The sequence below is a fragment of the Planococcus citri genome, chromosome 3 (genome assembly GCF_950023065.1).
Source record: "Planococcus citri chromosome 3, ihPlaCitr1.1, whole genome shotgun sequence".
NCBI classification, from domain to species: Eukaryota; Metazoa; Arthropoda; class Insecta; order Hemiptera; family Pseudococcidae; genus Planococcus; species Planococcus citri.
The window spans coordinates 2,548,808-2,576,081 of record NC_088679.1 but is presented as its reverse complement, the minus strand read 5'-3'; the positions used below and the strand labels follow the sequence as shown (position 1 = coordinate 2,576,081).

General features: G+C 37.7%; 2 protein-coding genes across 3 annotated transcripts in view; both read left to right on the top strand.

Annotated features, from left to right (window-relative positions):
• The window catches only part of LOC135841769 (uncharacterized), a 41,121-nt gene that overhangs the window by 11,506 nt on the left and 2,341 nt on the right, over positions 1-27,274 (top strand). Inside the window, exons 2-5 of one of the 2 annotated variants that reach the window (XM_065358937.1) lie at positions 8,737-8,834; positions 10,369-10,518; positions 24,390-24,789; positions 26,861-26,937. In XM_065358937.1, coding sequence (XP_065215009.1) covers positions 8,737-8,834; positions 10,369-10,518; positions 24,390-24,789; positions 26,861-26,937 — 725 coding nt within the window. The remainder of the gene's footprint in view (positions 1-8,736; positions 8,835-10,368; positions 10,519-24,389; positions 24,790-26,860; positions 26,938-27,274) is intronic. The other variant, XM_065358938.1, reaches the window with a different exon arrangement.
• Positions 4,905-6,318, top strand: LOC135838685 (uncharacterized). Its single transcript, XM_065354417.1, has one exon. The coding sequence runs from the start codon at positions 4,905-4,907 to the stop codon at positions 6,246-6,248; it is 1,344 nt and encodes a 447-aa protein (XP_065210489.1). The 3' UTR covers positions 6,249-6,318.

Below are 27,274 nucleotides of genomic sequence, written 5' to 3'. Positions count from 1 at the left end.
ATGATGAAGCGAAACAGTGATGCATGGAAACTTACCGCGGTAACTTACCTGAGAACTTACCGGTAAGTTACCGGTAAGTTACCATGACATAAATTACCATAAGTTAGGTACCGTGGTAATTATAAATTTTCAACAAAAATGTTGACAAGGGTAATTTTTGATGTTTGCATGTACTGCTGTAGCTGTCCAGATACAACAAGTTACAATTTGTACTCTCTAAATTTTAAAAGAGTCAAATTTTACTGCATGGCACTTAACAGTAGGGTATGACAAAATTCTGGCTTCTTAAAAACCATAGTTTTTGACTGGATTTTCATTTTTCAGTGAATAAGTCAAACTACAAAAAATAACTCCTCATATCCAAATTAGTAAAATACCATAATTACCGTAAAATACCATATTTTACCGTATTTTACCGCCGTATTTTACCAGCGAATAAATTACGGTAATTTAACAGCCCTGGTCAAAACTTCAAAAGTGAATTATTTATTTACTGAACTGATCAGTCAAAAATGAATTATTTAGGTAGGTAGGTAGGTGCTGGTACTGTATTGATCAGTCAAAATTGTCAAAAACTACTGTGGTCAGCTTGGTCGGCAGTAAAAAATTTTAAATAACTGACTTTTGCAGTACTTTTTCTGTTTTCACTTTTTATTTCAGTGATGACATTTTGGATTTTGCCTTCTTAACAGGGAAATTTGACTGTTTCAAATTTAGAGAGTAGGTACATACTTCTTGTGAGAGGACCTATTATACGGCTATGAATAAATTGTGAAATCAAAAATGAATTGAATTGTGTGTAAATTTTAATTTTGTTGAACCTCTTGATACAAAGCACACTGTATTGTATTACTATCTTTGACTATATAATACTGGACTGCTAGCACCTAGTTAAATTACACGTGAATTTGATAACGTCACTAGGCCAACATGTATAACGTTATTCCGGTTTATAAGGCTCTGTTCGCACCCTCTCTTACCGCACTTCAGTGGAATCACCCAAGTGAGCGTAAACAACTAGGGCGAATTCCACTGAAGTGCGGTGAGAGAGGATGCAAACAGAGCCTTATAGAACGGACATGTTGGACCCGTCACGTTCATCACTGCTAGCAGTCCAGTATTATATAGTCAAAGATTACTATTTACTCAACTACTTTAATACGTAGATAGGTACCTAGTACCTATTACAAATCTTCGAAAGTGTTCATTTTTTTTGTGTTTGATTTGAATACTCTGTGGTTTGAACTTGAACTTGAGAAATGATTGGTGTTGAGATTGTGAAAATGTGTTTTTTTTTGCCTTAATTTCATTCTTGCAAAGTTGCAACTTGCAACTGGCTAATTCAGTTCTCTTCTCAGTTCTCTTTTTGTACTGTAATAGAAATTCATGAAAAACTGTGGATCCTTCAAAATTCAAATTTCAAGTTCTCACAGCAAGATTATTTTTATTTTTAAATTGAAAAGCAATTAAGCAAAATCAATAATCAAGTATTTTTTTACTTGTTTTTTAATAATTTTGAAGGAATTTTGAAAACATTTGAGAGATAAAAGTCCCTACCCAGTTCTGTTAGTTGTTGGATGTTTTGGATGATTTCAAGGTAACCTTCATCTCAATTCTGATGTTCAGAACAATTTTAGTGAAAATTTATAAGTTACTTAAATTACTGGTAACTTACCGGTAAGTTACTGGTAAGTTACCCAATTTTAAATTACCGGTAACTATGCATCACTGAAGCGAAACAAAAAGAATGAAATCATTTAAAGTCTCAGGTAAGCGAATCTGAGTAATGAAAGCTACTAACGAGTAGAAAGAACAGGAGTGATCTTACAATTATTCATTACCATTGTCTCTTACAAAAATACATCCCTGAATTCATTTCAAACAGAAAAATGAGCCCCACTTTCTCTCCTTTTGGAATTAAACTAACATTTGTCAAAAAAGAGCCAAACAAGTGGAAAACTATAATTTTTTTAATCTGTATAACACATTGTAAAGGAGAATACTGAACAGAAGCATGGCAGAAAACTAAGATCGTACACCAACTGCAATGCAACGAACATTTTATTGGAGTTGATTTGAAAACGCGTTCGCCGGGGCGAACACGGATGCCGCGCCACGAGTGAGTCGTGGAGTAACGCCAGCGTCGCGCGCTCCGAGTTACAAAATACAAAACATCGATGCGCCACCTCTAAAAATTAATTTTTTGAAAAATGCTTGAAATGGTATTTTTTTTAACCATAAGGAACAACATAAGGGGGTGCTCACCTTGAATTTATAAAAAAGTGATTTTTGAACCACCCTAGTGACCAATACTATCAGCTGTGCACCTGAAGAACATAAATTCTGTGCTGGTGTATTCATCGATGTTGCTCAGGCCTTTGACAGAGTTTGGCACCAGGGCCTAAAGCATAAAATTTGCAAGTGCCTGAATAACAAGTACAACATAATATGCTCGTACATCGAAGGCTGCTAGTTTAGTGTGGCTCAGGGAGATGCTCTGTCCTCCTGGAGAGACTGCAAAGCTGGGGTCCCGCAGGGAGGAGTCTTATCTCCGGTCCTTTATCTCCTCTTCATGGCAGATATTCCAGTCCCAGATGGAATAATAGCTGCACTATTTGCCGACAACAAGGCCATTCTCTCAGTAAATGAAGATTACGATGGGGCCATTACTTCATTACAAGCAGCAGTTGATAGAATTGCTGAGTGGATGAGGACGATTTACAACGCGTCAAATTCAGTTTTCGTGTAACAATTTTCACCCGTTTTCAATACCAGTAAATCCCAATTTTTTCAATGTTCTCAGTAATCAGCATTTTCTCCTCTTTACATTAATATAATCACCAGATTTTTAGCTGCAATACTCGCGGAGAAATTCGATTAAAAAGTTGTGAAATGCTGAAAGCGGGTGAAAGAAATTATCGAAATTCAATTTTTTTTACACCAAAAAATCGGAAATTAAATTCTCTGAAAATAATGTTTTATACATAATAGCAAAAAACCCTACCGTTTTTGCGTAAAAATTAAAAAACGTGATTTCTCTCTATGCTCTCTGTACAACTGGACCCGTTTTCAACTTTACGTTTCGGCGCGTAGCAGCGTGCTCTATGTATCCGTCGCACAGCCAATTGGTGATTTAGTGAAAAACGCTGATGGATGCCCAATGTGGCAGGGATCGCGGAATTTGAAAAAAAAATTGTGGCAAAATAACAATTTTTTGTCGGCAAAAGCATGATGCAATCTTTCTTGCAAGTATAGCATAACTTGTCTTTTCTTCAGCCCCCCAGGCCCGGATTTTCTCTGCACAGTCCTGCATATTTATTCAACATTTTTGAGTTTGAAATGTTTGAATTTGAAATTTGAAGTTTTTGTTGCCAAGTAGCAAATTAGATTAGTGTATGAAAAAATTCATGAAAGAAAATAATTTTCTTTTCATTTCCTTTTGAACTTCAAGTAGAGGTCTGCGCCGCCGCCGCCGATGAATTTCTGAGGGACTGACTCGCCGCCGCCGAAAAGAATTCATGATGGCGCGCCGCTGGCCGCCGCCGCCGCCGACGATTTTCCGGCGGCGTGAGTCGGCGTTGGGCTCTTTTCACGTCAATTTTAGTCCTTTTCATTGATTCTAGCCACTTTTTTGTATTTTGTAGAAAAATTAGAAATCAATATTTTCAGAAGAAGATTTCCTATCCTCAAAAAAATTCACTTTTTAGTGCTCACATAACAATAAACGAAGAAAATTCAGTGTTTTCATTTTTCAGCATGCTTTGAGGCTTGTTTCATCGGCGTAGTGGGCCACGCCGGCGCGCCGATTCACGCCGCCGCCGCCGCTGTTTTTCCGTCGGCGCAGACCTCTAACTTCAAGAAAAGTTTTGAAAACTGAAACTGAAATAGAAAACTGAAATGAAAACTTGAACTGAAAAAAGCAAAACTGAAAACTGAAACTAAAAACTTGAACTGAAAAAAGTAAAACTGAAACTACGAGTAAAAACTGAAAACTTGAACTGAAAAAAATGAAACTGAAACTAAAAACTGAAAACTTGAACTGAAAAAAATAAAACTGAAACTAAAAACTAAAAACTTGAACTGAATTTTGGTGAAACTCACAGGGTATATTTAGTACCCCCAAACAATGATTTTGGGCTCATAGCCCACCCCTCACCTCACCCCCCCCAGACAGGGGCCAAAAAAGGCGTTTATCAGGGGAAAAATTCTGCATCAACGCGTAATTGTGATAAATTTATTCTGTAAACGAATATAGTTAGAGTATACATGAGGGTACCTCCATGAATTCTTAAAGAAATTTTCATTGCACGGGGGGAGAAGGGGACAAAAGAAAACTTCGACATTACTCCGGAACGAAAAAACATACCAAAACGATTTTTTCGTCAAATATGTATCTTTAGGTCTACTTTCTACGGAGATCATCACCCGGCCATTCGGAATGGTGGGTCAAGCTCAAAAGCTCAAAAAACACTCAAGAAACCACGTTTTTTACGTTTTTCTCCAAAAATATGGACAAATGGCGGAAATCTACCGCGCCTAAAACTACATACACGCGCGGAAGTATTTTTTGCTCAAGTATCAAGGTAGCTGAAAGCGTATTCCTGGGTAAAATAGGTGAAATGTCCCTGTCCCCGGATTTCTGAAATTTTGATGAAACATTCTTGGGTACCATTAAAAAACATGTTGGAGCCAAAAAATTCCCCCACCCCACTTACCTTGCTCACAATAGCGAAAAAACGTCTTTTAATTTTCAGGGGGAAAAATCATGCTTCAAGGAGTTTTGAAAAAAAATCTGTATTGTTGAGCACCTTTAAGAGAAATGGTGGAGCCAAAAAAATTTCCCCCATCCCACCTACTTTGCTCACAATAGCGAAAAAACGTTTTCTTTTTTGGAGGAAAAAATCATGCTTCAAGGAGTTTTGAAAACAATCCATCTATATAAATCTCTCATACGCAGCAAAATTGACTATGGCAGTCCATGCTTTACAAAAATTTCCAATAAAACCGCCAATATCTTAAAAACTGTTCAAAATTCTTCTTTACGAATTTGCATTGGAGCTCTTTACTCCTCACCCATAGATAGCATCTACTGTGAAGCTGCAGAACTACCCTCAGATTTCAGAAAATCACTAGTAGCAAATAAATTCATTACATCAGCCTCAGCTAATCCATCACATCCCCTCCAAAATCTTATCTCAATATTCAGCTTACATCATTTCCAACAAAATGACAACCCACTTGCTAAGTTCATCTCTGAAATAAAAAACCTTGAAATTGATCTCAAAAATCTCATCCAAAAACCCATAACATACCCTCCTTGGCTATTAAAACCCTTACAAATTGATTTTCAACTGAGAAATTATCCAAAAAGAAACCATTCCCCATTAGAAATCAAAAGCCACTATCTTGAACTCATATCAAACTACACTGAATGCAATTTATGCTTTACTGATGGTTCCAAAATCTCTAACCTACATACAGGATATGCTTTTTCAATAAATGAAAAAATTTTCAATTTTAAAATTCATGAGGTCTCTTCAATATTTACTGCCGAACTTCTTGCAATTTACCATTGTCTTTTGAACATATCCACCACTCAGCTTGAAAACAAAAACTTTTTAATACTAAGTGACTCTCTTAGCTCCTTGATATCCATACAAAACATTTTTTCTGATCACCCTATTGTTCAAAATATTCACAAAATTCTGCTAGATCTCCAAAATTCAAACCACACCATCCACCTTATGTACACTCCTAGTCATGTCGGCATTGAAGGAAATGAAATTGTTGACACCTATGCAAAATCAGCCACTATCCCCCCTCCCTTCACCATTTTCACCCCTGACGATATAAAATCCTTCTTCAAACAAAATACTCACTCTAAATGGCAAAATTTCTGGTCATCACAGACATCAAACAAACTCTTTCAGCACAAAAAAACAATCTACCCCTGGAAAAACCTTAATCACCTAAACAGAAGAGAAGAAATAATTATAACCCGTCTAAGAATAGGTCACTCTAAAATCACACACAATCATCTCTATCAAAAAATTCCGAAACCCCCCTGTCAATTCTGTGAAAATGAACCTATATCCATCCAACATTTACTATTCACCTGTCCTAAATTACAGCAAACAAGACTATCTCTCCAAATAGACCCAAATTCAATGACCATTCCAGATAACCCTTCTGAAATCCAAAAATTTATAACCCTACTTAAAAGCACCAACCTAATAAACCAAATCTAAACCCTTCTAGCCACGGGTGTAATAATCGTGCAATTATAAACACCCAAAAAAAAAAAAAAAAAAAAAAATTCTGAATTCACTCAAAATGTATGGAGGAGGCAGTATAATGAAAGTACATATTTGAGATTCTGCGTCGATCTACTCACTAAATTTGACTGTTTTAAATTTAGAGAGTATGCTATTGCCGTCAAAATCCAAGGCCACTTTTAGGGCTCTACTGAGCGATTGAAAGTTTGCAGATTTTTTTTTTTTGGGGGGGGGGGGGGGGTGTTAGTAGTTGGTGTTTTGAAAATATTTTCTTCGCAAATGTTTCGCTACAATGACGAAAATTTTGAAAGATATATATCGGAAACTGGGAAATATTTTGGATCGCAGTGATGCTAATATTTTAGGTCTTAGAAAGGCGAGAAAAATTGCCAAACATTCCTAAATTTTTGGCGATTTTTCGAAATTGTCAATAACAATTAAAAACAATAGCATAGAATGAACGCAGAATCTCAAATAATTTCATTTGGGACTGGGTTGTCATTTTTCCAAAACAAATTTGGTACAGGGGCTACAGTGAAAAAACCTGGTTTTTAGAAAGTACCCCAACTTGGAGGGTCCATATTTTCCCTTTTGGCGCATTTCTGGAGCTAGAATTTTTCTGTACAACTATTAACTCAAAATGACAGTTTTTGCTGAAATTGGTAAAAATCCACAGTTTTTTTTCCTTTTTTCGCGATCCAACCAATCTACTACATAAAGTAGGTCTGGTAAGTACAACTATTATGTTTTCAATGTACTTGGTAACTCACATAAAAATTGAATGATCCACACCAAAAAGAAACCTTTCTGGTAGTTTTGAGTTAGATACAATGTACTTGAAAAGTACTTGTAATTCAAGAAAACCTTGCATGGCGTAAATAGTGCTCTAATGAAGCATTTAATCAAAAAATCTAATTTTTGGGCAATCCCCCCTCCCCAATATGACCGTTAGGAGGGTCCAACTGCAAATCAAACTTCATATTCGTGTTCAGCGAGTCCGATTCATATGATAACGATAGCCATATTGTCAATCTACTTTTGCCCCAAAATTGGAAGAGGGGGTGCCTATGGCCCCACAATTGGAGTTTCAAGAAGTTAGTTGGTTTTCTATTGTTTTTGGAGGCTAGCATGCAAATAAATTACAGATCACTTTTTTTGGTGGTGCTGTGACTCAAAAAACACAGTTTTGTGTGTTTTTTGAGTTGTCAAAGATGGCCCACCTGGAGGGAAAATTTGAAAAAATACAAATAGTACTCATGCAGATATATTTTTGACAACAAGAATTTCATGTGCTTGAATAAGGTTCGGAGATACGGTGGTGTCAAATTTTCTTTAGTCAATATCTCCCCCCCAGGGGCAACAATTTTTGAAAAAAATTCACGTTGCTACTTGTAGACTCATATTATTCTTCAAGTATTTTGAGTGAATACAGATTTTTTTTGCCTCCAACATTTCTCTTAAAGGTACTCAACAATACAGTTTTTTTCTCAAAACTCCTTGAAGCATGATTTTTTCTCCTGAAAAAAAAAAGTTTTTTCGCTATTGTGCGCAAAGGAGGTTGGGGGGGAGGATTTTTTGGCTCCAACATTTTTTTAAAGGTACCCAACAATGTTTCATCAAAATTTCAGAAACCGGAGGACAGGGACATTTCACCTATTTTACCCAGGAATACGCTTTCAGCTATACCTTGATAATAAGCAAAAAATGTTTCCGCGCCTGTAGTTTTAGGCGCGGTATAAATGAATTTTCAATTACACATTCTGAGGTAAAATTTCAAGCTGAACAACTTGGTTCTCTTTGATTTCCGCCATTTGTCCATGAAGGTACGATATACCTGATCTCAGAGGTGTAACGATTATAATCGATGCTGCATCAATTATTTCGTCCTAAAATAATCGGACTAATCGGAGGATAATCGATTAATCGCCTAATATTCGGCCAAAAAAATTTGCTGCTTCACGATTGGTTGGAATTGAGTGACGTCAGCCATCGCCATGAATGTTTTCTGAACCATTATCTGAACAATTTTCATTTTCATTTTTTTACTCAAAAAGCAATTGTAACGAAGGGTTTGAAGAGAAAATGAAAATATGAAACATCAATAATTAACAAATTAAAACCAAAAGGAAGACATAAAATCAAGATTTGGATCAATTAAAAAAATTAGCCAAAAGGTTCGATTAATCGGCGATTAATCGATTACGGACGATTGAAAATAATCGGCGATTATTAATCGGAGATGATCGATTATAATCGTAATCGTTATACCTCTGCCTGATCTTTAAAATGAGGTGCTATTCATTCCTCACAATTAATTATAAGTTGATGAAAATAATGAATCAAGTTTTTTTAAAAAAAAAAAAGAAAAACACTCTCCTAAAAAGTAAAAATTTCACTTTTTTGAGATGTAGGCTAACTTTATTACTCTCAAGGTGCGATTAAACAACGTTTATTTTTATAGTTTATTCACTTGCTGCCATAATAATATGCTGCCCTGTATCCAATGCAAACGCACAAATTAGCAGCGAAATCCCTGCTACCTCGTTTCCAACAAACATGGTAAGCGCATTACATTTAAAGTAGACTTTCGATTATCCGAAAGAAATCTTGATTAGGTATCCGACCATTACCCACTACAGATACAGCCTGGAAGTGCAATCTGGCAACGTTGCGCATCTAGTCCGGCTTTATCAATAATTGTTCTTTATGTAGTTATCGATGTGTAACCTTGAAATTCGGATTTTTCTCGGAACTGAAGGGGTTTAGGAGAATTTTTGTCTGAACATAAATTGAAGAGGATGACATTTCCTATTGATTGGTATATTTTTCTACGAATTTCGTACAGAAATGGCGATTTTTTAAAACATTTTTATGGACAGATTTTTTAAAATTTCAACTTGAAATTGAAATTACGCAAAATTTTAAGTGGATACATAGGTACTTTAATATACTAAAATGTTCAGAATTTCATAACCTTTCAAATGGTTTTTTATCGATAGCGCTAGTTGTTACCGTTCAAAAGTTTCTAAAGCTCAAAGCTTTGAACTTTCTCAACTTTTGATCGAAAAGCGCTAGAGCTCTGGTGGGAAAACGAGGTTGTAGAGGAGAAAGAGTAGATCATTTTTCATGTTTCAACACACCCATGTGCTCGATCAAATTTTCGATTTATTAAAGTTCAAAGTTTCAAGGTTGAAATTTTTTTGCATTTAAATTAAAATAAATCGAAATTTTGATCGATCACATAGGTGTTTGAAGAATGAAAAATGATCTATGTACTTTCTTTCCTCTACAAGCTGGTTTCTAATTCAAATCTGTAGCATTAACCATTCAAAAATTATTCAAGAAAAACTAAGAAATTGGGCAATATCCCATAAGACAATGCAGCTGTACAGGACTACATCGTATGGTTTCTGAGACGTTGCTGCTCTGCACTTCCAGGCTGTATCTGTAGTAGGTAATGACCCGACATATTCCGAGTTCAGATTAACCGACAAAAAAAAGTTGGTGATCCGACTGATGAAATCGATGTTACACTTGAGGAATTTCAGCACTTTTCAAAAATTTCTTTAATTTTTATTGAAAAGTTTTACAGTTTTGTTCATTTTCAATGATTTAAATCAGGGCTTCAAACCCTTACCCATACCTGTACCCGAATACCCGAATACCAAAATAAAAATCCATAAATTTCTGTACCCGAATCCGTACCCCTACCCGAAAAAATAAAACAAGGAATACCTGTACCCGAACCCGTACCCAATTAAACTATTTTGAACCCGAATACCCGATAGATCTTGTATCAAAAATGGCGAAAATTGAAGAAAATCCCATACCCATACCCAATACCCGTACCTGAAAAATTTTGGAATACCGTATCCGAAACTCTGAAACAATTTTCTGTACCCATACTCGAAAACGTTCGGGTTTAAAGCCCTGATTTGAATGTTTTTTACATCATTTTAACACATTTTTAACAGCCTTTTTCAGTCCTATTTTGGGGTAATTTTAGTATGTAGCTACCTGCTCAGTTTTCAGACAAGTCACAGGCATTTACTTAATTTATTTCAATTTATTATTGTTTTTTCATTATTTTTAGGAAGAAGTTCGTGTTAGAATGAGAAAATACATAAAAGAGACCTATAATGATTCATCTGAACAACTTACAGCAAGAGATGTAGCAGGAGATGTACACGAACGGTGGGGCTTTATGGCTGGAGTAGTCCAAGGTGTTCTGAATGAACAATTAGTAAGTTCCTACTATATATATTTTGTTTTTGGTGTCACTCAGTTCCATAATTATGCGAATTAGACACTCGGCCAGAGTGTGGCATGTGTTATCTTATCAGCCGCGCCTCTTATAAGTATAGACTGGCTTTCTTTTTAAAGAAATGCTGTGATCTGGAGAAATGTTAGCTATGGTCATTGTAATTAAATCAAGAGTGTTGGCTACTGTTCCAGGGTGCTCTTATACATAACTATTGTGTTAGGTTTTGCTATATAGTGACTAATCCTTATTATCTAAGGGAAAATGTTGCATCTTAGGGATGACAAAAAACTATACTAGAAAAAATATACACTAATGTTGACTCTACAGCAATTGTGGAGGGAGAAATATTTGGAAAAACCCAAAAACCATCATAGAAGAAAAAATAAAATTTTTCCTCTGAAGTTTTTGATTTTTCGCCAAGAGTCCAAAAATGGAAATTTTTGAATCTTGATTTCTTTGAAGATAAGAAAATATAGACTAATGTGACGGTAGGGGATGCGCCCACAGCTTCCACCTAGAGGGAAGATGTGTTCCTCCGGAGTGGCTGCACTGACTAAGTAGTGCACTCTGTCGGATTAGTTCGAGTATAGCCACTCCGCCATTAGAGACGTTACAAAACGTTGTGTATATTTTCACTGGTGTTCCGGTACGGATGCATTTCAGAGCTTCCACTTGCAATAGATATTGCAAGTGCCTTTTTTAATAATGTTTGTGCGTTTTATTTGTAATAATCTAAGTTGGGTTTATATCAGAGATGTTTACAATAAAACTTGTCACATCATTTGCGGTCTATGATCAATTCAGCGGTGTTTCGTCACCTTGTGCACATTGATATCTTTCGTAAGGATATCGGGCAAGACTAGGTTCCCTGGGCTTACTATATCGTGGTCTTGACTGAACTGTTCCCCTGAATACCAAGGACAGTCCCAGCCACCACATATTTGGCGCCCTAAACGTGGTAAAAACTGAACCCAGGGCTTTTAAGTACACGCATTTATTGTGTGAAAATTAGGGCAAAGTCACGAGGTATTGCGACCTGTAGCCTACTTTCTATTAGCTGCCATCGTAAGAGGCAAACTGTACCTAGTACAGCGGAATCGTGTATTCCAGCCTGGGTTTTACCTCATCAGAGTTATTACAAAATTCAGAATTCCAGTCAAAATTTGGTCAACCAGGCGACTACGGTGAAAATTGGCCAACCAGGCGACCACATTGTCCAACCATCGGTCAACTAGGCGACCGCAACGTTTATTAAAAAGGTACGTGAGATTTTATTCTCGAAAGAATCGCGAAAAAGTGCCGAAAAATCGCGTAATTAGAGCTTTCTTACCAAGTTCAACAAGCTTTGGTTTGGAAAATCCAAGCACAGTTGAACAAGCTCGTGTCAAAGCTCAAGGTCAAGCGTTGAAAGCTCGTTGCAAGCTTGTACCATACCACGTACCTAACAGAGATAACATAAAGCTGCGTTATGCCGATGCGTTTACCTGAATATTTATCAGAGGAATTTTTGGATCATTTACCTGATCGAATGCGACGATTATTTGAGATGACGGCGGATCGAAATTCTCTGAATCCTGGAATTGACACTGCACGTAGATCCAGCTTTCCATTGGTTAGTCAGGATGCATGTGTTACCAAATTGAGACCTGAAACAAATAACAGAGATTACGATAGCGATGGTTTTCAAAATCAGAGTATTTTAAAACATGAAAGCAGTAAAAATCAAGATGCTCACCATCAGCAGTTACGACGTTTGAGTAGAAATGCTGCAAAAGATGCTGATATTCGACGCCGAAACCAGTTAGGAATTCAAGCCACGCCAAAAATTAAGCCTAAAATGAAAGATCGAAAATTATTGCGCAGATTGCATGAGAATATTTTGGATCAGAGAAGAGAATGGCGCAGTGCTGAAATTAAAATTGATTCTCAAGAATATCAGGAAGCACTCGAAGAAGGCGATTTATTTTTCCTGACTAATGATCAAGATGAGATCAACACAAGCGGCGCTGATGAGGCGAAAGCCGGAAGCGGTGCACAACCATCAGGTGTAGAAATCCCTGAGGCATCGATTTTACAGTTTGAACCTGATTATGAACTTGAAGGTGAACTTTCCCGGTCGGATAAGTACATGAAAAATATAACAGAGCCCAAAATGGCCCAAATTTGCAATTTTGATCCGGTAAATTTCGATAAAAAAATTAAAATAAAAATTGAAAAAAGGCCAGAAGAATTATTTCCGAAAACTTTAACAGAGGAAGAATCGATTTTCCATAAATGGGCCTACTCATCTGCTGATAATCATGATAGCAACGATAAAGTGATTGCTCAACGCGTTATTGATTCTGAAAAAGCCATCTCAAAAACCAGAGAGGATGTAGGCAACCTATATCTTGAGCTGCGTGCTCAAATGGCGAATATGAAATCAGAGTTAAGGTGCGTTTATGATTGTCCGTAACTCTTACGGCCTGTTACAGAAAAGTAAAATTTTTTTTACTTTTCTGTAATTTTCTTTGTTCTTTTCTGTAAAACAAAAAGTTACGGTTACGGACAACGTGAACTACGCCATAAGAATTCTTGTATTTTACTTTTCCGTAACAGACCGTAACTTTTATTACGGTTAGTTACAGACAATCATGAACGCACCTTTAAAAAGGGAAAACGATAAAAAAATCGAAGATCTGAGATCAGAGATGAAATCAATTTTTAGAGCTTACAAAGAAACCACCGATAGAGTACTCACATCTCACGTCCTCATTATGAATAAAATGAAGGAAAGAAATATGTACCAAGGTGGCCTACTGTATCAGATGCAGTTGCAGTATGTTGAGTTCATTGAGAATATGGAAGAAGAACGTGCTGCATATTTTGAATGGAATGATCACGTGGATGGATTTATCGAAAATCTCCACGAACCGGATGAACCACCCTACCAGCCCCCTGTTGTGCCACCAGTTGTGCACAACGTGAACAGCAACACAGTTAGTAACACTGCCAATAGCAGCAGTGAAAATACCGGTAAAGGCGCGGGTCTCTTCCGAGGAAGGAGAGACTCAAGTGATCGATCTAGATCCCCCGCCCCCCACAGGGGCAACTCAAATTCAAACAACAACGTTAGACATCACACTCCGAGCAACGGTAATCAAAATAGATCATCATCGAGAGATTCTAGATCCTGTAGATCGCGTTCGCGAAGCAACACACCGCGACGCGACAGCTGAGGCAGCAGCAATCGACACGAAAGCAGAGACAGCCGCGATAGGCGAGGTGGCAACGGCAGCAGTAATCACGATGATCAACGCAACAGTCGTGATCAACTCGACAGCTATATTAGTCGCGATCGCGATAACAGAGATAACCGAAATAATCGAAGCAGCGATGATCGAAGAAGCAGCGATTATAACAACAACAGTAATCGCAATTACAATGCCAGTAACAACCATGGCAACAGAGAAAACCGAAACAATCGACGCAACGATGATCGAGAGCCTGAAATAGATCCAAGATGGCTTCAGGCTGAGCGCGAGCAGCAAAATCAACCCCCAGAGCGCAGGCTGAATTATCGAATTCAGTTTGGAGGTACTAATACCAACATTAGGCCAGATAGATTGCGCGAATTTGGTGTCAGTTATTCAGAAGAAAATAAGTATCAGGTGTACAATTTTATTCACCGTTTTGAGAGACGTATGCAGCCATATCAGGTATCTCAGAGTCAATACTGTGATGCTCTGATGGTGCTTATCGATGATAAGCTGATACATATGGCACCCTGGAAAGATCTTCAGGAAAACAGCACTGATTTTTACCAGCTCAGAAAGGATTTCATTGATTGCGCTTGGAGCCCTCAGAGGCAAAATGAGGCGAGAAATCACTTCAGAAATATGTCAGTGTGCAAAACGTCGTCAACCACTCAGTGTTCTGAGTTAATGATATGGTTGAAAGTTCTGAAAACCACCAACTCACCGTTCAAAGATATTATAATGATGATTTATTACAAGTTAACATCTAGTCTCAGACCTCGTTTCACCGAGATTGAATTACAAGACATCAACATCTTTGAAAAAAGGCTGAATGCGATGACTCGAGTTGAGGAGTTTGCTCAGAGACCAGCTGAACCTGAAAGACCTCCTCAGGCTCGAAATACCCAACAGAGATCTGAAAATCGTCGATCCAGTTTTGGTGGAAATGATAGGCGCTCTAATTCGTACAATTCTCTCAATAACAACAGTGAGAACAAAAATGAGCGCACAACTGATCAGCAGAAAAAATCGTATGACAAATATAAGAACCAGTCCAAATCAGAGACAACTAAAAATGGTCAGAAGGAGAAGAGAGATGAGTCTAGGTATAAAAAACCTAACAAAGAAAAGGCTCACCAAGTGAATTCAGTCACCTGAAAAGAAGAAACCCAATCAGAGACTGAAATTTCAGACGAACAGACCCCCCCTATGTCACCTGAGGGGTCTATTGATTCGACAGGACTGTCGTCGGGAAACGAGTAGCTGATGAGTGCAATTTAGCACAAGTGGAGAATTTCCATGAGCTACCCCAAGATGAATTTGAGCTAATAGGTGACTCACTCGCTGTATTTTTAGCGAACATAATACCTCGACAAAGGCCTGAGATTTCTCAGCCTTACCTCAAAGAACAGTTCAACATCAGTGATTTATTAAAAGCTGCCAAAGCTGCCAACTTTACGAAGAAAAAAGCTATTGTATCGTTGGCTCAGTATGAGCTCAATTACTCTGATATGAGTTCACAGGCAATGAAAAACTATGCGTCGCAAATATTAGAGATGTTAAAAAAGAAAGGCTTTACGAAGATCATTTTATTGTTTCCACTGGTTAAGCCAAAAGTTGCTGCGAGTCATCCAGTATCACTGGATAGATACTTTGCATACAGAAGAGCGCTGGAGTCACTAGAGGATGACATTGTGTCATTTTGGTGGACACCTGCTGCTGTATTTTTGGACTTAAAAAGAGACGAGCAAAATCAAGCTATGCATCAGTTCAGAGTGGATGATGATTCCAGTGATGCACAAATTCCATTTGAGTAAGAAAAATGGTAAATATTATCCGAGATTTGCACGCAAAACAGAGTTGATTCGGGAAATGGATAAAATGTACAATTAAGATTGGCATAAAAAGACACCTCCTGAAATCATCACTGAACAAGATGGCGATAAAACTCAGGAAAGCAGAGAAATTGTAACTGAAGAAGATGGACTGCAGTATGAAATCATCAGAAAAAAGACCCTGATAGAGAAGAAAAAAGCAGAGAATTCTAAAAACATTGAAAAAGAAGTCACTGATGCTGTTAAGAAAATAGAAAAGCTCAAAAAGTTCATCAAACCTCAGACTCTCCACAAGCTGCTCAACAGGATAGGAATCCCCTCCCCTCCTGGGGAGGAACAAAACTTATCAGAGACGCCAGAAACACCTGTAGGCCCTGCTGGGGCATCAGAGACGATTAAAATTAATATTAATTACGTGAATGGGGCAGATCATATGCCCAAAGATGCGCAGGGTGCGCAACCGACTCTCAAAAGTTCGTTGAACTCACTCAGAACACCCGTTACACCAAAACCACCACTGCGCAGAGAAGAAATCGAAGCTCGAGTCAGAGAGCAGATTCTCAGAGAAAAAGATAAGTTTGATACAGGTGTGGTGCCACTAACTGTAAATGGCACCGCTTATCCAGCTCAACTCGACACAGGTGCCACTCCCAACGTTGTATCAGAGGAAACAGCCAACATTCTACTTAGAGATCACTATGACAATGTCGAGTACATCATGCTGAAAAGACCTATAGTGTGTAACTTGGCAGATGATTCAAAAGTGGAGTCATATCGTTATGTCATTGTGTTGAAGCTCAAATTTGGAGATTGCGAGCTCAAAATCCCATTTTATATCTTGAAGGGATGTAATCAGATATTTATTATTGGCACAAAAACAATGAAAGTGCTGGGAATAAAGCCTGATGTGGAAAATCAACAAGCCACCTGCTGCCCTCTAGGAGAGGAGAAAACAGAGACGTTGAAATTTATGTCAGAGCAGGAGTACAGAGAAAAAATTACACTCAGGCGAATCAGAGTAAAGAAAAAGAATGTTGAGCAAATTGATCGCATCTCGAAAAAAGCCAACACTGCTGATAAGTACCAGGCAGAGGAGCCTGAGGATGTCGACGATGGTCCAGAAATATTTTTGGAAACACTGCGAGCAGATTTGGAGCAAGCTGTAAATGAAGAAACTATTACGAAGAAACAGGCTAAGAAAGCTTTTGATATTCTGAAAGAGTTTGCCTGTATATTCAGCAAGTACCCAGGAAAATGGGTAGGGCCACCTATGAAGCTGAGATTCAAGGATCCTAAAAACATCAAGAGATTTCACGGTCCTAAGTACACTCCTTCAAATAAACAGATGCCACTTGTGAGAGAAGCCCTCAGAGTGATGGTTGCAAAAAAGATTGTTGAACCATCTAGTTCACCATACATCAATGCATTGGTCGTCAATATAAAGAAAAATGGTGACGTGAGATTATGCCTCAATCCAATGGAATTAAATCCAATACTTGAAAATGATTACAATGAGGCTGGATTGCTTGATAGAATTATAACGACAGATGGACGTGCTAAGATCTACTGCTGTTTAGATTTCGTAGCAGGATTTTGGCAGATGGTGTTACATGAAGCATGTAGAAAGTATTGTGCTTTCATTGTAGATGGAGAAGTCCACCAATTTATCAGAGTGCCATATGGATTGAAGGTGTCATCTGCATTGTTTGTGAAAATGATGAACACAATTATGCCAGCTAAAAAAGGCAGAACTAAGTATGTTGACGATGTGCTACTTAAAGCTGCAACTTTCGAAGAGATGATGGAACTACTTGTTGATACACTCAAGATTATCAGAGATAATGGACTCAGGCTTAATCCAAGGAAGTCAAAGTTTTTCAAGAGTAAGATAAACCATCTGGGATTCCAGCTCCAACCTGGCAGAATTTTAAAGCAGAATAAAAAGATTGAAAAGCTTGAACAGTTTAAAGCCAAGCATACCAATAAGAAAGGTGAATTCAAACTCAAAAATGAAAAAGATGTTATGGCATTTTTGGGAATTGTTGGATTTTACAAACGCTTCATAGCTGATTACCAGCAGTTGGCAGTACCACTTTATGAAGTCATACAAAAAGAAAACTTCAAGTGGGGAGAAGATCAACAAATGGCATTAGAGAAGTTGGAAACTGAGTACCAAAAAAAATTTGAGCTGGCATCTCCGATCGAGGGGCAAGATTTTTATCTTGAGACCAGTTTTACACACGATGCTATGAATGCTGTAGTGTACCAAAAAGAAGAAGATGGTACAGATCGTGTAATTTTATTTGTGAGCAACACATTTAAAGACCACCAGAAGAAGTACACTATAATAGAGAAAGAAATGTACTCGCTTGCGAATGCATTAAAAAAACTCAAAATGTGGCTTCATGGTTACAAAGTGCATGTTAGAAAGGATATGTCAATCGTGCACAGATTTAACACCTTGGCACAAATACATCGCAAAGCAGCAGCATGGATTACGCATTTTAACTGCCATGGTTTGGTTTATGATTTGCCAAAAAGAGTTGGTAAATGGTGGGAAATGCAGGCACCTGAGCTGACTTTATATGAGACGAACTGGACCAGAATGGTACCACTTGGCGTTGTTTATAAAGACCTAGTAAAAGAACAGTTGGTTAATTGTCTGAAGAGGCTGGACTTGTACCAAAACAGAGATGAAAATTGGTCCAAGGTCATACGAAGACTTCAAGCTGTAGAACTGGACATGACTTCAAAGCAGAGAAAAGTGAAGAGACAGCTCGAGAAAAAATATGTCATTTTGGAAGAAGAAGAAGGTATCAGAGTACTTCATCAAATCAGAGAAGATGGCTCAAAAGTGCCATGTATGCCAGATGAGCTGTACAAAGATACCATAATATACCTACATGAGGAATATGGCCATGTAGGAGCTGCCAAAATTGATGCGATTTTTCGACGCATGTATTATTTGCCAAATGACCACAAGCGAATGCCTCGATTGTAAACATAATAAGAACTTTGGGCAGAAAAAGAAGCTGAGTATGCTCAAATTGAAGCTTATGGCATAGCAGATGTATTATCAGCTGATCTAATTGGACAAATTGCTAACAAGGCCAGTGATCCAAAATACATGTTAGTTGTGAAATGTGTATTCACTGCCAAAGTTTGGCTAAAAACCCTGATTGTGGCTACTAAAGAAGAGGGTTCTAAAGCAATGAAAGAAATACTCGAAGAAATCAAGAAACTGGGGCACAAAGTGAGCAAAGTCATTACTGATAATGGTACTCAATTTGTGAGCGATGCTTGGAACGACCTACTCAAATCCTACGGTGTAAAAGTTGGTCACACTACCAAATATAATCCACAATCAAGCTTAGTGGAAAGAACAATGAGAATAATTGGCGATAGACTGAGAGTCAAAATTAACCAGTCAGTAGAGAATTTTGACTACACTCATCATGGCTGGCATAAATATGCCAAGCAAGTTGAAAATGAGATCAACAATACGCCAACAGAGTTCGGAGTGAAGCCAAATGAAGTTTGGGGAATCAGAGATGATTTAGCTCAAGATTTGCCAGTGTCAGACGTTGGCATAAACGCCAAATTTGAGCTGAGAAAATTGAGAGAAGACTGAAGAGCAACGTGCCAACAATGTTCCATCTATAACATCAGAAGAGGCTCTTAAAATCAAAATGGACCCTAAAAAGCTCATTGTCAACAAGAAAGGATTTGTATGGGTAGCTGTGGATGGAGCTTGCTCCCAAAATGGCACCGATGAAGCGATCGCGGGTATCGGAATCAGTTGGACACCCAGTGGAGATTTCAATGTTTCCGAACAAGTCGTGCACCCTGATTATAAAAATTCCAACAATTTGGCTGAAATTATTGCGTTAATCAGAGCAATGGAAATTGCCTTAAAAAATGAAGTAGAGAAGCTCAAAATATTTTCCAATTCCAACTACTTGGTCACAGCTGTCAACCACAACTCGAAAAGATGGATTGAAAATAACTGGAAAAATTCCAACAAAAAACCAGTTCATCATAAAGCAGCTTTCCAGCAGGTCATTAAACTTTCGAAGAGATTCAAGGAGTTCGAGTTGAGACATGTCAGAGCGAGAAAATATGACCATAATAATTTTGTAGCAGACAAGCTGGCCAGAAAGGCAGTCTATACTCAAGAAGTCATTGAAGAAAATATTGACAATATGACTGACCAGCAAGCTTTGGTGAATTTTATTCGTGAAAAAAGAATGCAGCAGAGAATCAACAACGAAGTGGCATTCAATAAGTTACATGGGCCCCCCACTATTTTTGAAAATGGTGAATTGGTCATGTTGACTTCTCATCGCTTGTCATCACTCATCATATGAAAAAGGCTTGTCAAAGAAATTATTTCAAAAACGCTATGGTCCTTATACAGTTGAGCAGCACGTTGGTAGCAATTGCTACATGGTCAAAAATGTTGCTGATCCTACTGACAAGCAAATCGTCAACACTCGCCAGATGACGTCATATCTTAACAAAAACCAGCTGGAGGAGTTGAAAAATGATTTGAAGCAGAGATCGAAATTTGATAACAGAGATTTGGTGGAAAAAATCAGAGATTATTCGAGACAAAAAATCACCGAGCAAACAGAGAAGTTGGAAGAGGAAAGTGAGGATGAGGAGGAGGTCGATGACCCCAAGGATCCAGAGTATCTACCCAGAGGTTCGCGAAAACAGCCTGAAAAAACCCTGGAAAAAATTCGCCAAACTTGCCAATCAGAGATGCCTAAAAGAGAGATTTCAAAGCATGATGCAGAGTTCCGAGAAATAAAAAAGAGATTACGCAAAAAGCTCCCCCCTTCCAAAGAGCGAAAGCTCGAAGACTGCCTTGAATGAACGTTCCCTGATAAGAAAAAGTACAGGCAGAGGAGGGAAGAGGCGTGGGAGAGATACGAAACGCGTTCCAAAGCTAAGCAGGTACCTACCAACCTTAAAAGCTCAAACTTGCATACTCGGAATGCACCGGATGACCTTGGAAATCAGAGAAATAGAAAACACAAAAAGACCTTGAATTTCATACAGCTTGAAATGCTTGATGACTTCGAAAGAGCATATTTTGTTCAAGTTTTCAATAATTATCATTTCAAGGACGAAATAAATGCTATCCGAAGCGTTGAAAACTTTCAAGGCGAACCACTTTTAAATATAAGTTAGTTTAATTGTATTGTTACATCCGAGTGCAACGTTAAGAGATAAGAGTTTAATCTAGATAATATTCCTACGTAAAAGTTTATCTTTTAGTAATGCCATTTTGTTCAAAAACTTACCCATTGTTGTCGAGTGCAGTGCACAACTGTTAGAACTTTCAATTGTTGACTTGAAACTGTTGCGGTGCGTTGTTTCCTAGTGTAGCTAGCTTATGATATTAGATGGTAGTTTCTTTCGTATGAATTGTCTTTTTCGGTTAATTTATTCACTTGTTCCTGTAATAATATAAAATATTAATTAGTTCCAGAATGAGTAAGTTTAATTTAAATTTGTTTATACACGGATTATACTTAACCGAACTTTACACAGCTTAAACTTAGTCGCGAATACTAAGGGAACAGGTCCCAAATGTAGGTAAGGTTAGGTTTGGTTAACTTAACCTTTGCATGTTCAGACAAACCAAAGATCTCCAATGGTACTAGGTATCCACTGGGAGGATCGATGAGATCCCTATAAGGCTAACCAAAGATCTCAAATGGTACCGAAGCAGCCATAATGAGAATCAATGAAGTGCGGCCTACACATAAGTGAAGTTCTACACCTATGTTAAGGTAGGCCTCCCTAGCTCTTCTAGCTAAAGAAGATTAGACTTCAATAGCCAGAAGAGAACTGATTTTACCAGTGAGTTGGCTGAGTTTATATACTCTGAAAAAGGTGGTTGCACTAGCTTCTCAGCTGATGAGGAATCTATCTCAGCTGTTTGAGATTTGTATCAGCTGATTATGATTTATCTCAGCTGATTGAGTACATCATAAAAATGTATGGTTAAATAAGACCTGTCAGCTGATTGAGTATGCTCCTTGAAGGTAAAATAAAACAGCTGACTAAGCATATTGAAATTAGTTATAGTAGACTTCCCATAGGATCGCTAAGTAGATTAAATATCTGACAGTTTGTTTATTTTGATAAATCAGCTGATTGTTGTGATGAATAGTTTCATTAGATGTCCTATAGGATCGCTAATAGTATTATGAAGTGGAACAGCTGACTGTTTGAAAAATAGATTAGGTAGAATTTATATCTATAGGATCGCTAAAGTATTTATTTGGTTTTCTTCCACTACAGGGACCCACTGAATAAATACATAAAAATACAAGAAAAAAAATACAACACATTGAAATATAAAAAGAAAAAAAACATTGATAAGGTGAAAATAAAACACAAAATGCGAAGGGATGAAGAAATCGCACCTTGGGAGGAATAAGGTTACATCTCAAAAAAAATTGATTTTGATGTTTTTGCATTTTTGGGGTTCGTATGACCCCCCCCCCTCAACCAAAAATAACACTTTGAGTTGGGTACATTATCTAGATCTTGTAAAAAACGCAAACGGCCTAACTCAAAATCTCAACAACATTGCAAGTTGTTTGGAGTTATAAGGGTACATCTCAAAAAACTACCTTTTTTGACCAAATTTCATACATACAACGTGTTAACAAACAGTTTTGATTTTTTTGAATGTTTGTCAGTTAGAAATAGTCACAAGGGGTGCATTTTTTATTGGTTTGTACCAAATGGAAAAAAATTTAAATTGATCACTTTTCAGAAAAATGAATTTGCACAATTGATGAAATTTTAGTTTTTTGAGAAAAACTCAACAACTAAGTACTCTAGAAAAAAACTTATGACACTATGTCGATTGGAAATTGAATTCCCTACAACTTGATTGACATGACATTTTTTTTGGACACGTCCTTTCGCCTCCAGATCAATTTTAATGAAAGGTTATAACTCAAATTGTTTTTCAAACATTGAAATATTTCCTGTTTAAGATTTTATTTTTCAGTGTTCTTATGCTAAATGAAGGTAGGATACCGAGGTGCTATATTCATTCCTCACAATTAATTAGAAGTTGATAAAAATAATGAACCAAGTTTTAAAAAAAAAGAAAATCACTCTCCTGTAAAATTTCACTTTTTTTAGATGTAACCTCATTACTCCCTAGGTGTGATAATATGGGTACGTCTGTTTAGGCGCACATAGTGTATTTGCCGCATCGCAGATCACTTTTTTGATTTTCTTCACATACTCAGGTGCGTTTGTAATCTCCTGTGACAGTGTGAAAAAATCACCAGGTAAACAGAGCTCCGCACCATTAGTAAGCTGGGCTGTGGACACATCATTATCCTGTATGGTGGAGCGCAAACCCAGCAAAATCATTGGCAACACTTCGCTCCATCTGACTGTCTGTTGTGCCATTATTGACGCTTTCAAGCATCTGTGCCACCACTCAACTTTTCCATTTGCTTGAGGGTGATAGCGGGTTGTTCTCACTTTATGAATTCCCAGCAGATCAGAGAGCTTGCATATGAGGTCTGCCTCAAACTGACGACCTTGGTCAGTTGTGAGCGTGATTGGTGCCCCGAAACGTGGAACCCAATGGGTCGCGATTATTTCAGTGATCTTTTCTGCTGTGATTGACAGAGTTGGATATGCTTCCGGCTACCTAGACCTTCTGTCAATGTCAATTATTGTGACGACATACTAGTTGCCTTTGGATGGTGGTAGTGGGCCCACTATATCCATTTATGGATATGTTGAAAACGACCCACTGTCTCAAATTGGCCAAACCTCGATTTGGTATGTCGACAAATTCTGGCTAGGCCACAGCCGCGCTGGTGCACTCGCGAGTCCATCTCCGGCAATCTTGGTGCAGGCCTGGCCAAATGAAACGATTTGACAACTGTTTGGTTGTTGACCTCGCCCCCCCCCCCATGTGCCAACCGATGCACACTGTGAAATGCTGCTCTTGTATACTTCTGTGGTACCAATGGTCTTGGTTTACCAGTTGAAACATCACAGAATAAGGTCGCGTCGGACTGGGGCAGCTTTCTCAGTTCGATCCTTTATAGCCTTGTCTGTGGCTGCTGCAAGCTTATCAAGATCTGTAATTCCGCCTGCGGTGAGTACGACGCGAATCTGCTCAGGTAATGCGTTCAGACGATCACGGAGTGCATTGAACATACCAGCCTCCAGAGGTTCCATTATAATGTCCTGGACTTGGCTCGCTACTTCAGGTGACAATGCGCTAGCGGCCGCGTAAAAACGAGTCTCATCATTCGAATATCTGCCTAGCTTAGGCCTATACTCGACCTGCTTCCACCACAGCCGGATATTACCTGCGTTAAACGCTGGGAGCTCAATTCGCTGCACTGAGTGCATGGCCACTGGTTGCTCGGGCAGCTTGTCCTCTTTTTTATCCGTTGGTCTGGTCATAATTTCCGCCTAACGAACAAAACACACAGGTTGCGGAATGCACAAAACTTCGCCACAACCAAACTCGCCGCACTGTGCGGGTTTTTCTCGCAGTAGCCGGTGCAAGGGGCGTTGTTTAATTTGCACAGTTAGGTGATGGGTGCGTGCGTGGGTACCGCTTCCCGCTTCCCACGCCTACCTGACGTACGGATGTGCACAACATACGCCACACTTTTTTTTACAAATATTTTCAAAAAGATTTTAATTTTCCCCCAAAATTCGCTCTGTTTTTTGTATAAAATTCGTAAAACTCTCGCTTTTATTTTATTTTCAGAAAACGTACAGGAATGAAATCAAAATGCTGGAAATGAAAATTTCGTTACGAAATGCCTTAACCAATCTTTTAGATGCCACGTCACCGTATTGGCTCCGACAGTTGACGATTAAAAGAAAATTCAAATGGAACTTGGTCCTACAACTGGAGACCAATGCCTCTAGGACCTTAAAAAATATTTTAAAGGACATGGAAATATCTGTCCATGATTTTACGGAGGAGTTAGAGAAATTCTTTGAAGAGTCTTCTCGAGACATCCACCTGGCTAGATTACCTATGTTCGATGATGAAAACAAGATGAACGAAACCCTCCTGAACTTAGGATTTGAAATACCGAAGATGAGACAAACCGTTATTGCCCTTGCCTATAGACTACGCAGGGCAAATTACAATTTAGGAGGTGTGTATGTGCATACCTAAATTATTCTATTAGATAATGCAAAGATAATACATAGAGGAGAAGGTACAAATATGGACCGCCTCTAGCTTTTTGGCTTTAAAGAGTAGAAAAAATTATCAAATGTTTTTTTTTGAATATACCATTTGAAAGGCCAAAGACTCTAAGTAGTACAAATATATTGTGTAAAAAAAATTTTTTTTGTTGAAAACGCACGGAGAAATTTGAAATTTAGAAAAGTGACATAAAATGATACAAATATGGACCCCCTCAAAAAATGAATAAAAATTTCAGAAAATTGAACAAAAATTTATTTAAAGATGTTTTTTAATGCTTTGGACTTGTCTTCTTTATTAATAACACTTTTCTCGGTATTCTAAAAACCATTGAATCAATTATACCCATGAAAAAAATCGGCGCAGTTTATGAAAAATGAAAAAAATTATGAAAATCAGTTGAAGTACAGACAAATATGAAAGTATATTATTTTTGAAAGTACACATTGTAAGCTACTTACTTCGCTAATAATTTTTTTTCCAAACCTCATTTGAGTACCTTAGAGTCAAACGTACCCAGAATTCTCCACTTTTCATCATTTTGAGAAAAACGCAAAAAACTGATGAAAGGTGGGAATCAGTAGTAGCAGGTTCCTGATCTCGCCTATATATAGTGCTTCGGGTAACAATCGAATTGACAAAAAAAAAATTTTTTCAAGTCTTTACATAGCAGTAATTCACGATACCATTTTGGAGAATTCTGGTTTTGACTCCAAGTCTGTAAAAAATATCGAAAATACACGAAAATGCATGATAAAATGAGGGATAATTCTAGATTCAAGTCTGGTGAAAGTATCTCAAGGTTGTTTATAGTCGACTAGAATGAAAAAAAAATTTTTTTGAAGTATTTTTTTCAAAGTTTGACTCGAACCCGGGACTTTGGACCCCCTAACCATCATGGTATCGAATGGGGTAAAATGTTGAATGGCAATTGATGCGTACCTACTAACTGTACCCAAAACGACCATAATCTCATTTTTGAAAATTTTGGACATTTTTCGGAATTTGACTCTGACCCGGTACTTTGGACCCCCCTGACTACGTCATTGTGTCAGATAGGTAAAAACGGAGAATGGCAATCGATGCCTACCTACTAACTGTACCCAAAACGATCATAACCTCATTTTTGAAAAATTTGGAGAATTCTGGGTTTGACTCTAAGGTACTCATTTGAAGTTGATGAATTACCGAATGAAAAACTTGTAAAATTTTCCATTGGGAAGAAAATAATGCGCAAAAAAAAACAATTGCTGATGAGAGACACCCAAGTTTGCATGGATCCGAAATAAGTACATGGATCATCGATACTACACTACTAGTATAATTTTTAGTACCCAGCATGACCGTAGCGCTAGTGGTTGTACACTAACCCATGGGGGGGGGGGTCCATATTTGTACCTGGGTCCATAATTGTACCTTCTCCTCTACAAAAATTCCAACAATAAGTATTTTAGTTTCCGCGTATATCAAAGCAATCACAGCTGTTTCAAATCGTTTTGAGCAGATCTGGAACCCACTGCAAATTTTTGCAACTTGAAATTTCTAAAATTTTGCCGAATGAAATTCGAAAGCTGAAAACTTTTTTTATACTCAAATTTTAACATACCTATTATTGAGTTGACTGTAGGTAGTCTCAAGTATCTCTGGCTCCAACAAAAAAAGCACTGATAAATAGGTTGCTGACTTTTGGCCCTAAAAATAGGATTTTTGTTCAAAATATTTTTAAAAAAACACACATTTTCCGATTTTTTTTTGCAGAATTTTCTAGAAATGTTGATAATTTTAACATAAAATTCAGATTGGGAAGAATGTTGGATTATTCATGCAATTTCCAACATTTTTTACTTCAAAGGATGATGTTTTAGGTTTTTTTTTTTTTTTTGGTGTTTTCTGTGCTTGCTTGCGGGTTCTGACCGCACTGCCGAGTTCAGTGATTGTGTTGGGTATCCATTTAGTATAGAAACTTGATATGCAGGCAATTGAAATAATAGGGTATATTGTTAATTATTTTGTTACAGATTCTACTAACTTTTGTTTCCTACACTTCAAGAATTTAAAGAAAGGGGTCACGAAATACGAAGAAATTATAGCAGCTGTAAGTAAACGCAACTAATGCTTTATTTTTATTTGAAGCGTGGTTTTTTAAAACGTACATTAAGTCACAAAAGTAGGTTCCGAGAGAAAGCATAAGACATGCTCCCATTTCATTAGAGGGCTCATTTTGGGTATGCATTATGCGACCAATCCAACATTGAAGTTTAGGTATCACTTGATATGATCCAACACGCGGTGTTGAGTTGAATGTTGCACAAGCGATTACACAAGCGTTGACAAACATTGATTTAGTGCGTTTTGGAAAACCAATAGATGTTTTATGTTGAAAAACGAGCATTCATTCAGGGAAATTATGATATAATTATAAGATAGTTATA